This window comes from Centropristis striata, chromosome 14 (genome assembly GCF_030273125.1).
Source record: "Centropristis striata isolate RG_2023a ecotype Rhode Island chromosome 14, C.striata_1.0, whole genome shotgun sequence".
NCBI classification, from domain to species: domain Eukaryota; kingdom Metazoa; phylum Chordata; class Actinopteri; order Perciformes; family Serranidae; genus Centropristis; species Centropristis striata.
In genome coordinates this window covers 26994786-27007502 of record NC_081530.1, presented here as the reverse complement: position 1 = coordinate 27007502, position 12717 = coordinate 26994786, and the positions used below count along the sequence as shown (strand labels likewise).

Sequence of the window (12717 nt, the reverse complement as noted above, 5' to 3'; positions counted from 1 at the left end):
GACTACATCTATAAAGATCTACTGCTGCAAGGTGTGCAAGGTGAACGCTGGAAGCCTCGACCAAATGTTGCATCACATGCTGGTCGAGCCTTCGCACTATTCAGTCAGCACACAAGTGCAGAGTATGATTTATGAGAACAAGAACTACACCATTAAAGCAACACCTAATGGGAATGGCGTGTTTGTGACATTCCCAAGCATTGCTCCCAAACCGCAGCAACCTCAAATGTTCAACAGTAAGTCGTTGGTTATACCAAGTAACGGCCAGCCTGCGGGGACTGTGGTGGCTTTGCAGCAGTTACAAGGAAACCCAAACAGTGCTACTCTGATCTGTGCCCCCGGAACCAACCAGGCTTTCCTGCCCCCTCAGGCGTCAGCGCTAGTGCAGCTAGCGAGCGCTGAAGCTAAAGGTTTGCTCCAGCCTGGTGCCACGATATCCCTCCGAAGTGCTTTGCCCCAAGGACAATCTATGGTCCAGCTTCCCACAGTGTCCAGCTTGACTTTAAAACAGGGTGCTATGACTCTGACTCCTACTTCTGCTCAGCCACAACAGACTCCACAGCCGCAGCAAATCCTCCTCCCACCAGGACTGCAGGCTAATGTGGCAGCTGGAGCCGGAGCTGTATCTAAACCTGCTGTGGTCACGCAAAATGCACCAACAAACCAAATCGCCCTTCAGGGCACCATGCTGACTTCCCAATCCCTGCTGAGTCATCTGATCCCGACTGGCAACAAGATGAATGGCATGCCCACATACACTTTCGCTCCGCTGCAAGTAGCAATGCCTGCCTCTCACAGCACAAGTACCCCTCTCAAGGCTGTCGAGCAAACGAGGAACTCGACGCCACAAACTAAGAAATGGATTACATGCCCCCTCTGCAATGAACTGTTCCCTTCCAACGTCTTCGACATGCACACAGAGGTCGCTCACCAGACGAAATCCACCGCATCCAAGTCAGAAAGTGTGGCGGCACGTGCGGCATTCTTGAAGAAAATGCCTGACAAAACTGTCAAATGTCTCACATGCAAAATTCTGCTGTCAGAAAAAAGCGTCTTCCAACACCTGCTGCACGGCCTGAATTGTTTGTACTGCTCCGCTTTGTTCTTTTCAATCAAGCAGCTAGTTGAGCATGTTAAGCATCACAATCCCACAAGCAAGACATACTGTGATTTTTTGAGGCAGAAGTACAGGGTCTACTCTAAAGGTGTTGGAGGAATCCTGTTCCCGTACTTCGACGTCAACACCACCGCACCGAAAGAGGTCCTAGGAGACCTCGAGGTTAATCTTGCCCTGGTCACAAACTCTCTCGACCTGATCTTCTTTAAGTTGCAGCCCAGCAGCCAACCAGACATCTGCATGGCACCTGCGAAAATCAACAGTGCCTATTGTCCGTTCTGTGACGAAAAGTTTGACCATGAAGCCAAACACCTTCAGCACCTGAGGCAAAAACACTTAGTAGCACCCACCATTCATGCTATCCTCAAGACGGAGGCTTTCAAGTGCATATACTGCAACGGTGTGTACACAGGAAAAGTCACCCAGCAGGCGGTGATGCTCCACATCCAGCGATGCCGTTGTTCACCAAAACAACCACAGCCGCCCAAACCTACAGCGGCACAGCCACCCAAACCCGCAGGACTACCACTGCTGCCCCCCAAACCCACTCAGCAGCTCAGTCAGCCGCTCTACTTCCTCCAAATGCCTAAAGGGCTGACGATGAAAAAGGCTTTAGCTCCAGCTCGTCTGATTCCAGCCGCCCCCGAGCGTCCAGAGTCGACCCCAGAGACGCAGTCCCAGAAGAGGCTGGAGGCGGCGTGGAGGGAGGTCATGGAGACCAACAAGCGAGAGCGAGAAGAAAGGGCGGCCATGCGCAAGAGAAGGGAGCAGGAAAAGTTGTTGCCCCCGCCAGAGCCCGTGATTAAGATAGACCCCACGGTGAAGCTAATGTTGCAGCCGACACCGATCGAGTGCCGCCCGAGTGACGAGCGCAGAGACTTTATATCCAAATACTTCAACGCCAACCCCTACGCGACCAAAGCCGAGACCGACGAGCTGTGCAAGAGGCTGTCCCTCACCAAAGCGGAGCTGGCGGCCCACTTCAGCAAGAAGCGCAGCAAGTGCATGAAGAGCCTCAAGAGGACGACGGCCGCCATTCTCCTCGGCTTCAACATGACAGAACTAAACAAACTGAAGCACAATCTCATGATCCCCGAACCGCAGCCGGCCGCCGACCCGACCGCCGATTCAACGGAGCAGACGGAAGACACAGAGGATGGACCAGAACCAATGGATGAGAGCGGAAATGAGAAAGTGACGGAGGGGGATCAGGTGGAGCAGATGGAATGTGAAAGCGGAGCGACAGCAAATACAGATGTCCCAAATTAAAAACCACCCAGATATTTAAACCATGGCCTTTTTGTGTTGATAGCCACTGGAGAAGTTCTTCCAGTGCTTATAATGTATTACCTAACATACAAGTTACCTGTAAGTGAGGGCAGTCTCTTAATGTAGCCCACATTAATAGTGCTTCGACTTCAGTATGTTGTCAGTGGTCCATATCCTAACTTCCACATAAACAGAGATTAGAATAATAAAGATGTATTTTCACTGGGATATAATGGTGTCAGACTGTTGAGCTGCAACATTATTTAGCTCTGCACTGATTTCTTTCTGGTAGCTGCTTTTTTTGCACCCTTTATTTAAGCCCACTTGTACAAAATTGTGATTCCTACATCCTAATGTCTGCTAATATCAAGACTGAAGTGCACACTCATTATATTATGCTTTCCTTTTATAAACTGGTTTGTTGACCATACTTGGACCTATTTGTGTCATGCTCACGGTTTTGTTATCTTGTTTTCTCTTTTTTTTTTCTAGCAGATTTTCACACATCCCTCCCCTCTACATTTAAAACAGTTCGGGGGGGGAAATGGTTCATGCTTATTAACTTCAGAAGGTGAATGTTGCAGTGATGAAGCCAAATTATTAAGGGTGTACAAATGTTTGAGTTGTCCGGGTGCTGAATTCTCAGTTAATTAACTTTTTTTTCATGCATCTCTGACTATACTGTTTGCATGAGCCTTTGTTTTAGATGAAATGTCAGATGAAATTATGATTTGTGCCATTGTGAAGTCTACATATTTGCATAGACTTGTGGAAATTTACCTAGAGATTCAACAAAATATAAAACATATTACTGGGTGTTCACCTTCTGTTTTTCTGTTTGGTTTTTTTGTACTACACTTGTATTTTGTATAATTCCTAGAGGATCAGAAATGTTGGGAGAGGTACAAATTATCATCCTGTCCAAGGCCACTGTGTTGTAACAAATAAAGTGGTTTTCTTTTATGTAAAGGATTCATTATTTTATTTTTTTTCATTTCGTAAAAAAAAAAAACCCAAAGTATTTTTCTTTAATGTGTAACTGATTGACCTCTCTCTTCAAATCCACCAGACTCCCTTGACAAAAATAATTTGACCTCACAGAACACAGGGTTTGCTAGTCTAATAACTTGATTGTTTTGTTTATTTGTGTCATTGTGAGACTTTGGTACTGAACTTAGCCTTTAAAAACCATAGTCACACAATAACACAAACAAATTAACAGAACGAGGCAGAGATAGACCAGCAAACCAAGTGTTCTTTGAGGTAAAATGACTTTTTGTCAAAGGAGACTGATGGCTTTAAAGAGAGCATAACGGCTTCAGTTCCCCTGCGTAACCTGAAACTTCCATTTTTTTAGATGGCTAAAATATGTTTGATTCTGCCCCCACATTCAGTAGTACACTGCTTAGCTTCGATGCCGATACTCCTGCCTGCTTCTCCAAACTTGGGTGTACCGTTCGCCATTGGATACGCTTGGATAAGTACCTCATACAACCTCAAATCAATCTGAACTCCCCCTTTAAAAAGTCACAATAAATGTTGACAAGAGTGAAGTCTTGAGGGCATTTCATCAGTGTTTAATATTCCCCTGAGAAATACTGTAATGAAACAGTTTTTCTGTCCTTCACAAAGATTTTCGTCTTCCAATGCGATGGCTCTAAGATAAAATACATGAATGATTAAATAGCAGCTCAAAATAAAAGATGAGGTATGTGTCGGGCCCAGCCAAACATCCCATTATTAAGTGTATGCTTTACTCACTTCTGGCCACACAGTGCCGATTAAATTTCATAGCGGAGTCAGTTTGACCTTAGAAGTATCTCAGCTCAAGGTCCAATCCTTTTTCTTCTTTTACACAGTCTGTGAACTGTATCTCAGTCTTGTATCCTTATACACTTATTAGTTACATAATTATAATCATGGAGACTGAATTGTGGTTGATAGCCACAGAAACAGCTTGTAAGTGAATTTATCAACTTATTAGCCATTCTATTTTGCTTTCTATTCTACTCTTAGTCTTCTAAAATAGCCCCTAAATTGATCTTAGGTTGGTTTGTCATCTGATGTTTCCAAAGTCAAGTATGTGAATTTTCAGTCTCTACTTCATGCCTGTCCTGATTTGATCAAGGACTGAGGGTCCGCTGTAGTCGTTGGTCTCAATGGCCTTCAGCCCCTTCAGGTACTCCACCGGGAGTCCATTCTGCTCCGCACCCAGACACACCACCTACGACGCAGAGAAAGAGACTCAAATTAACATGCTGTAGACACAAAAACATTAGACTGCGTAAACTACAATGTTGTCTTTGTGTTTTCATGCGCACACCTGTTTGTACTGAGGAGAGGGAAGGCAGGCGTGGAAGTTGTTCATCTGATAAGCTCTGCAGCGCATGAGTCCTTTGTCAGTCTCCACCAAAACTTCCAGTGGAGAGTACTTTCCCAGACTCACCCCTTCCTGGCTGAGGACAAAATGAGAAGAACAACACTGGTTGGTTACAGTGACAACAACACTAGCTGATAGAAACAGTTGTGTGTTTGTGTGTCTCACTTGTCTAGGCTCGGCAGGTTTTCGTTGCTCAAAGTCCAGATTACACCCCACACTTCTGCCCCTGGACAGGTCTCGATGGTGGCCACTCCACCATGCCAAATGTTGTCCACATGTTTCTCCCACAGGCCAAAGTTCAACTTATAGTCCTGCACACACAAACAGGGGGTGGTGAGGGGGGTAGGAGGTAAAGGACAAAAGGCTATGAACAATGATGACGCATTGTGCATTTTAAACAAAATGCCTTTTAACTCATTGTGATGTAAAGAGGGATGCTATGTTTGTGTTTTCAGCTGGGTCCCCAGTGAGCCTGTTTGCTGCACACTCCAGTCCTGTTGTTACAGCTGCTGGGAAAGCTAGTAATCATTAAGCAATATTAGGGCTTACGGCTGGGTACCGTACTACGATACTTTTAGGTTCAGATCAAATTGCCCTTATAATGTCAGGTATCGAAAAAAAATCCTTGTTATTTAATAGCAATTGTTATCTCATCAAAGTCCCACCAGTGTCAGTGAGCCAATAAGTATGCAGCATGCCTAAACCAAGATCTAATAACTTTGTGGATTGGCTGAATAACTTTAGGCATTGTAGAGGCATGCAGGAAAAATGTATTGCGTGTGTATTGTTGTATTTTGGGGGCTTGATAACAGTGTTGCATAGGTATAAAACATCAAGAAAATAAATGTGTACTGTAATGTGTAATGATAATAATTATAATATTATATATATATATATATATATATATATATATATATATATATATATATATATATATATATATATATATATATAATATTATATTAATAATAAAAAAATTGGTATTGGTAAAATTATCTTTCAGGAATCGGTATTGAAGCAAAGGAAAAAAATGCCATCTCCCTTCCAAGTTCAAGAGGTCTTTAAATGTCTTTTTAAACCCAGGGATATTCACTTTAATGTGAAATGTAAATATAAATCAGAAAAGAGTCACTTTCCCCATTTGAGAGGCTGAAAACAGCATTTGATATTTTAGCATGAAAATGGCTTTAACGACAGATCGATTATGTTGGAAATTATTTTTCTGTTTATCAACTAATATTAATCGATTGGTCGACTAATCGATGCTGCTCTCGCTAAATGAAAAAGTAAATAATTAGTCACTTGTTTTGTATTTTGGGACACCTTGAAGTATGCCAGGTCATTTTATGGAGAGGAGTTTCTGTGTTGTTGTTGTTAGTTAACTATTAACCAGACTATGTGAGATGCCCCGAGTAAACTAAACAACTAAAATACACTAATATTTTTTTCCCCAATGCTTTATTGAAAATTACAAAAATAAACATTTCTGGCACGTTTTTCACAGTACATACCTTGCATAAGTGTAGAAAGAATGCTAGGTGAACATCAATCAACAGTAAAACTTATTATAACAACATCAATATTGTAAATTCAGAGCAGTTGAAATAAAATAAAAATAAATACAAAAATAGAATAAAAAATTAAATAAAGTACACTAGACACTAATACAAATACACTATGTAATAATGTAACTACGATTTGCCATAACGTAACAAGGCGTCAATCTTCAAACAGTAGTTACACGTGGCTTACTTATTATACTGGTCGTTTCCTTCTGCCGTTCATTTATAGTGACACCATGTTGCATTCACGGACATCAAGCTTAATAATGCTGCGTTCAAGACATATAAGACGATCGTTTGTCATCGTCTCGGTCCATAAGACTTCGGTTCATACTCTCGGTGAAATAGTAAGTGAAGGCTAATTAACAGAACGAAATAATAATAATAATAATAATAATAATAATAATAATAATAATAACAACTATGTATGTGTAATATTTGCTGTAGAGACAGCGCATATTTTTCGGTTACAGGATAAACAAATGCAGTTAGCATTTGAATTGTGTGTGGTAATTCCCACACGTCATGAATGCTCTGTTGGTTGTGTTAAAAGAATAAAGCTTTTGTTCAATTATTATTCTACACACAGATTTCTTACCTTAAGTCGGCCTATGGTTAAAAATATCGCTGAGGGGTTTGCCAGTTGCAGTCTTTCCTTTAACAAGTTACTTCCAAAGGCGAAATACATGAAGCGACCGTTGGTACTGGCTACAACGGACATTTTATTTTAATTTTTGTGGTTTCCCGCCGCTGGACGAGACAGAAGAGCACAGATAAAAGTTAATGTTAAGCTACAGGGGTGTAGGAGAAGGAAAGCTGGGGTCCAAATGCTTCCCAGCGGCTGTGTCTTCGTCTTACAGCCGTCGATGTGCAGACCGGCCGGTTGTGAGCGGCTGGCGCAGCGCTCTTAGTTTGAAAGAGCCAAGACCGGACATGAGTCAGAGACATTCATGAAGCTACACACAGCACCGCGCGCACACACACACACACACACACACACACCGTGAGCAGGTACACAGAGCGGGACACTCGCTGGGCTGTTGATTATAAATAATTGCCTGACCTGTTTTTACTTCTCCAACATTTTCATTTCATTTACTTCCGGGTAACAATCCTCTTTAGTGGCCCCTGCTGGTGCTTTGCTGGTTACATAATAACCCACATTTCTCTGAATGAAAAACAATAATCTCTACACCACCTAATTGTTAACTATTCTGCCTACAAGAATGTAGGATTCACACTATATTTTTTTACATTTTAAATATATATATAGTAGTGTCCAAAATAATAGCAGTCCAATGTGACTAACCAGATTAATCCAGGTTTTTAGTATATTTTTTATTGCTACATGGCAAACAAGGTACCAGTAGGTGCAGTAGATTCTCAGAAAAAACAAACAAGACCCAGCATTCGTGATATGCAGCTCTTAAGGCTGTGCAATTAGTTGAAAGGTGTGTTCAAAAATATAGCAGTGTGGCATTCAATCAGTGAGGTCATCAATTCTGTGAAAAAACAGGTGTGAATCAGGTGGCCTCTATTTAAGGATGAAGCCAGCACTTGTTGAACATGCATTTCTCTTTGAAAGCCTGAGGAAAATGGGTCGTTCAAGACATTGTTCAGAAGAACAGCGTACTTTGATTAAAAAGTTGATTGGAGAGGGGAAAACTTATAAAGAGGTGCAAACAATTATAGGCTGTTCAGCTAAAATGATCTCCAATGCTTTAAAATGGAGAGCAAAACCAGATAACCCAAATAATTATTTATCCTTCTTACCCATGTTAGGTCTATTTCTTAGTTTACAGAAAGAGATGCCAGTTAAATGGCTCTCATACAAACTGTAGTGAGACATGTGCTGCAGTTTAGTGGAGGAAAAATGCAATAATAAAATAAAAAATAAGGATTGAGGACTGAAAATAAAATAAAATGCAATAAACACATGCAAGTAATTGTTCAGTATTCAAGTATCCTTAGAAATACCAACAGGGTTTCTACCAATTTTCCAAAGTCAAATTCAAGCACTTTTCGAGGAGCATTTTCAAACTTTTCCAGCATCTTCCAGTTGTGGTAAATAACTTGTATACAGTATACCGATTATTCCTCATCAGATTTAGATGTTGTTTTGCAATCAAGAACCAAGATTTTGTATCTCAGCATTCTACCAAAGGGTGACGAAAGAAAACAGTTTGAAAAACGTGTCATGTTTGCAGGTAGATTGGCATCCTATATAACCTAAATGTCAAGCAACTTTTAAAAGGCCAAGCAATTTTGAGTGCATTTAAGGAATCACCACACCCACAGGTAATAGGTATCAAATATTAAAAACGATATATCTTAATCTAATTAAAAGTTTGTTGAATTTCTTTCTAGTTAGCACTTTGGGCATACTCATTTCCATGCAAAGTTTCTTTATTCAGCCATGTAATGAAAACCATGTAAAGTGAGACACAAACACAAATATATCCAAAGATAGTTACCAAAGTCTCAATAATACACAGAGTCACTTTATCCTCTTCAGAAGGATTTTAATGTACAAAATAAGGAAGAAAACAAACAAAAAAAAATAACTAAACGTATGGAACACATGGAAATTCACAAAAAATGTTTCCTCTGAGAAAAAAAGAAATCCTGTACAAACAGTGGGGGGGTGGTCAGCAAAAATCTAGCCTTGCAATCATCTTCTTGGGCCTCCCCGGCCTCGTCCTCTGCCTCTTCCCCGGCCTCTTCCTCGGCCTCTTCCACGGCCGGCCACTGAGAAGACACAGATTAGGGACAATCAGCAACATTTGTCAAACATTGATCAGCCACTCAACATTTTAAACCCAGTTTAACCCTCAGGTCACTTATTGAGCAAATCATCAGCACAAGACAATCAGAACCCAGTGTTTTGGCTGTAATAAAAACAAAGAGGCAAAATATTTCCTGCAGAGATCATTTAAACACAGCCATCTTTGTGCCACTTAAATAAAGGTGGAACTTGATGCATGTAACCTAGCAAAGTCACTAAAGGTTGGGTTAGCTGAAAAAATATTAACTACCACCTATGCTGCATTTGCAACAAATAATTTTGGGCCTAGTGCGCGGTTAAAACAGCTCTCACTCTGTACGCCATGATGTTTTCGACTTTGCTCACCTGCTTCTCTCTTTTTTGACTTAATCTTTGGCTCGATGTCGACCAGCAGAGTGTCCAGTGGGAGGCTGTCAGGAAGGATGAAGTAGCGGATATTGTTGCCACGAATACTCAAAGATTCCAGCTGAGTGGGCTCTCGGTTTTTCAGTGTCATTTTCACTGCCTTCAGGTGGGTGTTCATGCTGACATCGACTCCTAAAGGAAAAAGAAAGGAAACAGGGATTTTGAAAAAATGAAAATTAACATAAACACCATTTAAACCAATTAAACCGTTTAGTGTCATTACTGGCGAAACGAAGCACATTTCTGACCACACAGCAGTAAGCGTGTTAAAAAAGTCTGAAGCTTACAACAACAGAGGGAGGCAAAAACTGTTTTTCAGCATGGTGTGGAATTACCATTTAATTAGACTCACTTCTTTTAAAAAGTCATACCAAGGGTTCAACTGTAACAAACCTAACAGAGGTTAGAGCAGAGATAAAAATCAGCTCAGGCTACATCCACACTGAGACATCTTTGTTTCAATATACACAACATTTGCTCCATTTACGCCTAGCGAGTTCTTGACCCTCTTTTGAGACACTGCTGACCCTGTATTAGTTTGAAAACTCCAGGATTTCATTGTAGCCTGGAGCGGCAAACATACACCTTTGAGAACAATAATGCAGACACCTAAATATGAATCCTGACTAGATCTTATCAGTCCTTCCCTGATTATTCATGCTCATATCATGTGACGATTTTCCAGAAGAAACCAAACACCAGTCATGATTACTTGTAGCATATATCAACAGATAAATTACAGGCGCATCTGACCTTGTTGTCTATGCTAGCAGCTGTTATGTTGTTTTTCTGCAGGTAATGCTGCTACTGGAAGAGGCAAGCAATTATTTGCAACAATTCTTGTGTCCAATGTACGTGGTTTATGATAAGAAGCTTAATAGGCCAAAGATTAGTTCAGAAATGGGGCTTAAATGCTTGCAAGGGCAGAGATGGTTTCTTTGAAGACACACTTATGTGTTGTATGCGTGTTGCCTATATGCATAGATACACGGTAATAACAATACAATTAACCAGCACCACAGACTGCAGAATGACCAATAAATTGAATGAACCCAGTTTCAATGATTCAAACGAATTCATTGCGAAGCCTGCATTTTAACTAGGTGAACCTAACAACACGACTCCTGGTGTAAATTTGGTATCACCCGTGGATGCACTGTGTGTTCACATTAAACCTAAACTTGAGTCGCGGCATCTTGAGTTTGAAGTTCATAATTTCACTGCAGTTTTCCTGTGTGTCTCTTACCTGTTATGGTGCCATGCACCTGGGTGCCATTTTTCAGCTCGATGGTCACTGTCTCATGGCTGAGTTTCATTAAAAATCTGCAACATTGAAACGAACAATGTTAAAAACAATTTGTTTTAGTTCACCCTTTCCCATTTCTACACGAACATTGTTTCCTTCTAGTAAAACTAAAAAGCTAAAGTTAGCTACGTGTATGCTATGTAGCTATGTGTAGCTTTTAGCACCAAAACAAAAGTACTCTGGCGGGTGAGTTAATAGCTTTACTTTATTTTTATTTTTTATTTCGAACATGTGAGTAACACAACAAAGATAACTGAAAAACAAACAAATCCAATGACGATAATCAAAACAAAAATAGCAATAGTCACAACAAAAGCTATAATGTGAACGCAACATGTCCGAAAAGGAGTAGGATGAAGCATATGCTTATTTAAACCTACCCCTTCTCCACAACTCAATTAACTACCCCCCCCCCCCCCCCCTAAACATACATATTTACATAATACACATTTACAAAAAATTGAAAATTAAATTAACTTAAATACATAAATAATTTATGAAAACACCATCTTTAAGCGTAAGAATCTTTAAATCCAAGTGCATTTAATTTAAGAAATGGATAATTTAAAAATAGCTCTTTGGCTGCGGATAGGTTTATAAATCGTGTTTAAATGAAATGAGAGCGAGAGAGCTAGGCAGGGGCAGTGACCCGACTAGCTAACATTAGCATCCATGTCGGTTTATTTGTTAACGCTAGTTAGCAAACACCGCGGTTATAATATTATCAGCGCACTTTTACTGCTAAATTATCAGTTTAAACGCGAGTAAGAACCCCGCATGTCTGTATTTCTGTTGTTATTTCAGAGGCTGCAGCACGGCCATTGTAGCAGCCTCCATTCATTCCAGCTTCCCGCCTCATCTCCGCCTCCATCTAAAGCCATCCGTCATCATCGCGCTGTTTTTAACCATCTCACTTCACAGCAGTCAATAAACGGGGATTTTTCACGAAGACTTACCTTACAAGTTTCATGTTTGTAGAGAAAAATCCTCCACCAAAGACAAAAAATTACAGCGTTCGAGTGAAAACACAGGCCGCTGATGTATGCGTTACGTTTCTGTCGCGTTAATACGACGTCATTAAGTGAGCGACAGCAGAGAAAACGACAGACATGACGACACCGCCGCCTGCTGGTGGAGGGACGAACTGCAAGCACAGACAGTTAAAAACAAAGTTACATAATATAAAAGACAGGACAGGACAAAATTACAATTACAACTTCATACTTTTTTTCCCTATTTTGATTATTTTTTGATTATTATTTAGTATTCTTCAGTCTATTTAATGTGTGGTTTTTATTTTGCATTGTTGTATGTACTTTATTTATTTATTCCGTAGTGGGGTAATTCAGTTACTACAGCAGCTTAAGATACAGAAGTTACAAATTCATAAAAAAAAAAAAAAAAAAACAGCTTACATGGCTGCTATTTAACATTATTGTCAACATTGCATGTAGGGTTTTTCCTGAGAGTATTTTGTATTCTATATTCTTTTTAGGCCATTTGTATTTGTGAATGCAGAATTTCCATATAAAATAAAGATTCATTTTACAACCAGTATAAATGTTATAAAAACACCTGGTTTTTACATGATAAGTTATGTGTATACTTTTATATTAAAGATCTTTGCAGCTTCATATTTTGTGCAGAATTTGAACAAGAAAGAAAATTAGTTTTTATTTAGTTTAGGTTATCTATCTATCTATCTATCTATCTGACATTTCCCTAACAAACACGTTTGAATTTTGCCCGTATGAACAAATAAAAACCACATAATGAATGAAGGAAAATCACTTTAAAGTTAATGAATAACCCTATCAGCAATTACAAACAAGAGCAACACAGACCTTTTCCACAGCAGCCATTTTGACTTGTTGCACTGGGAAAGCCACAGGT

The 12717-nt window shown here is 40.2% G+C and overlaps 3 protein-coding genes across 3 annotated transcripts in view; 1 reads left to right on the top strand and 2 right to left on the bottom strand.

Annotated features, from left to right (window-relative positions):
* adnp2b (ADNP homeobox 2b) overlaps positions 1-3347 on the top strand; it is a 9463-nt gene extending 6116 nt beyond the window's left edge. The window contains exon 4 of the mRNA XM_059350398.1: positions 1-3347. This exon is cut by the window's left edge and continues 371 nt beyond it. Within this exon, the coding sequence (XP_059206381.1) occupies positions 1-2386 (2386 nt within the window). The 3' untranslated portion in view covers positions 2387-3347.
* Positions 3348-3848: 501 nt separating this feature from the next.
* Positions 3849-7314, bottom strand: ggcta (gamma-glutamylcyclotransferase a). The gene is made up of 4 exons (XM_059350062.1): positions 6927-7314; positions 4932-5077; positions 4710-4842; positions 3849-4610 (listed from the first exon to the last, which is right to left on the bottom strand). The coding sequence occupies exons 1-4, from the start codon at positions 7047-7049 to the stop codon at positions 4485-4487; spliced, it is 528 nt and encodes a 175-aa protein (XP_059206045.1). The 5' UTR covers positions 7050-7314; the 3' UTR covers positions 3849-4484.
* A 1402-nt stretch (positions 7315-8716) lies between these two features.
* On the bottom strand, positions 8717-12714 carry snrpd1 (small nuclear ribonucleoprotein D1 polypeptide). Its single transcript, XM_059349147.1, has 5 exons — positions 12669-12714; positions 11781-11968; positions 10765-10841; positions 9459-9650; positions 8717-9076 (listed from the first exon to the last, which is right to left on the bottom strand). The coding sequence occupies exons 2-5, from the start codon at positions 11792-11794 to the stop codon at positions 9000-9002; spliced, it is 360 nt and encodes a 119-aa protein (XP_059205130.1). The 5' UTR covers positions 11795-11968; positions 12669-12714; the 3' UTR covers positions 8717-8999.
* Between the last annotated feature and the right edge of the window lie 3 nt (positions 12715-12717).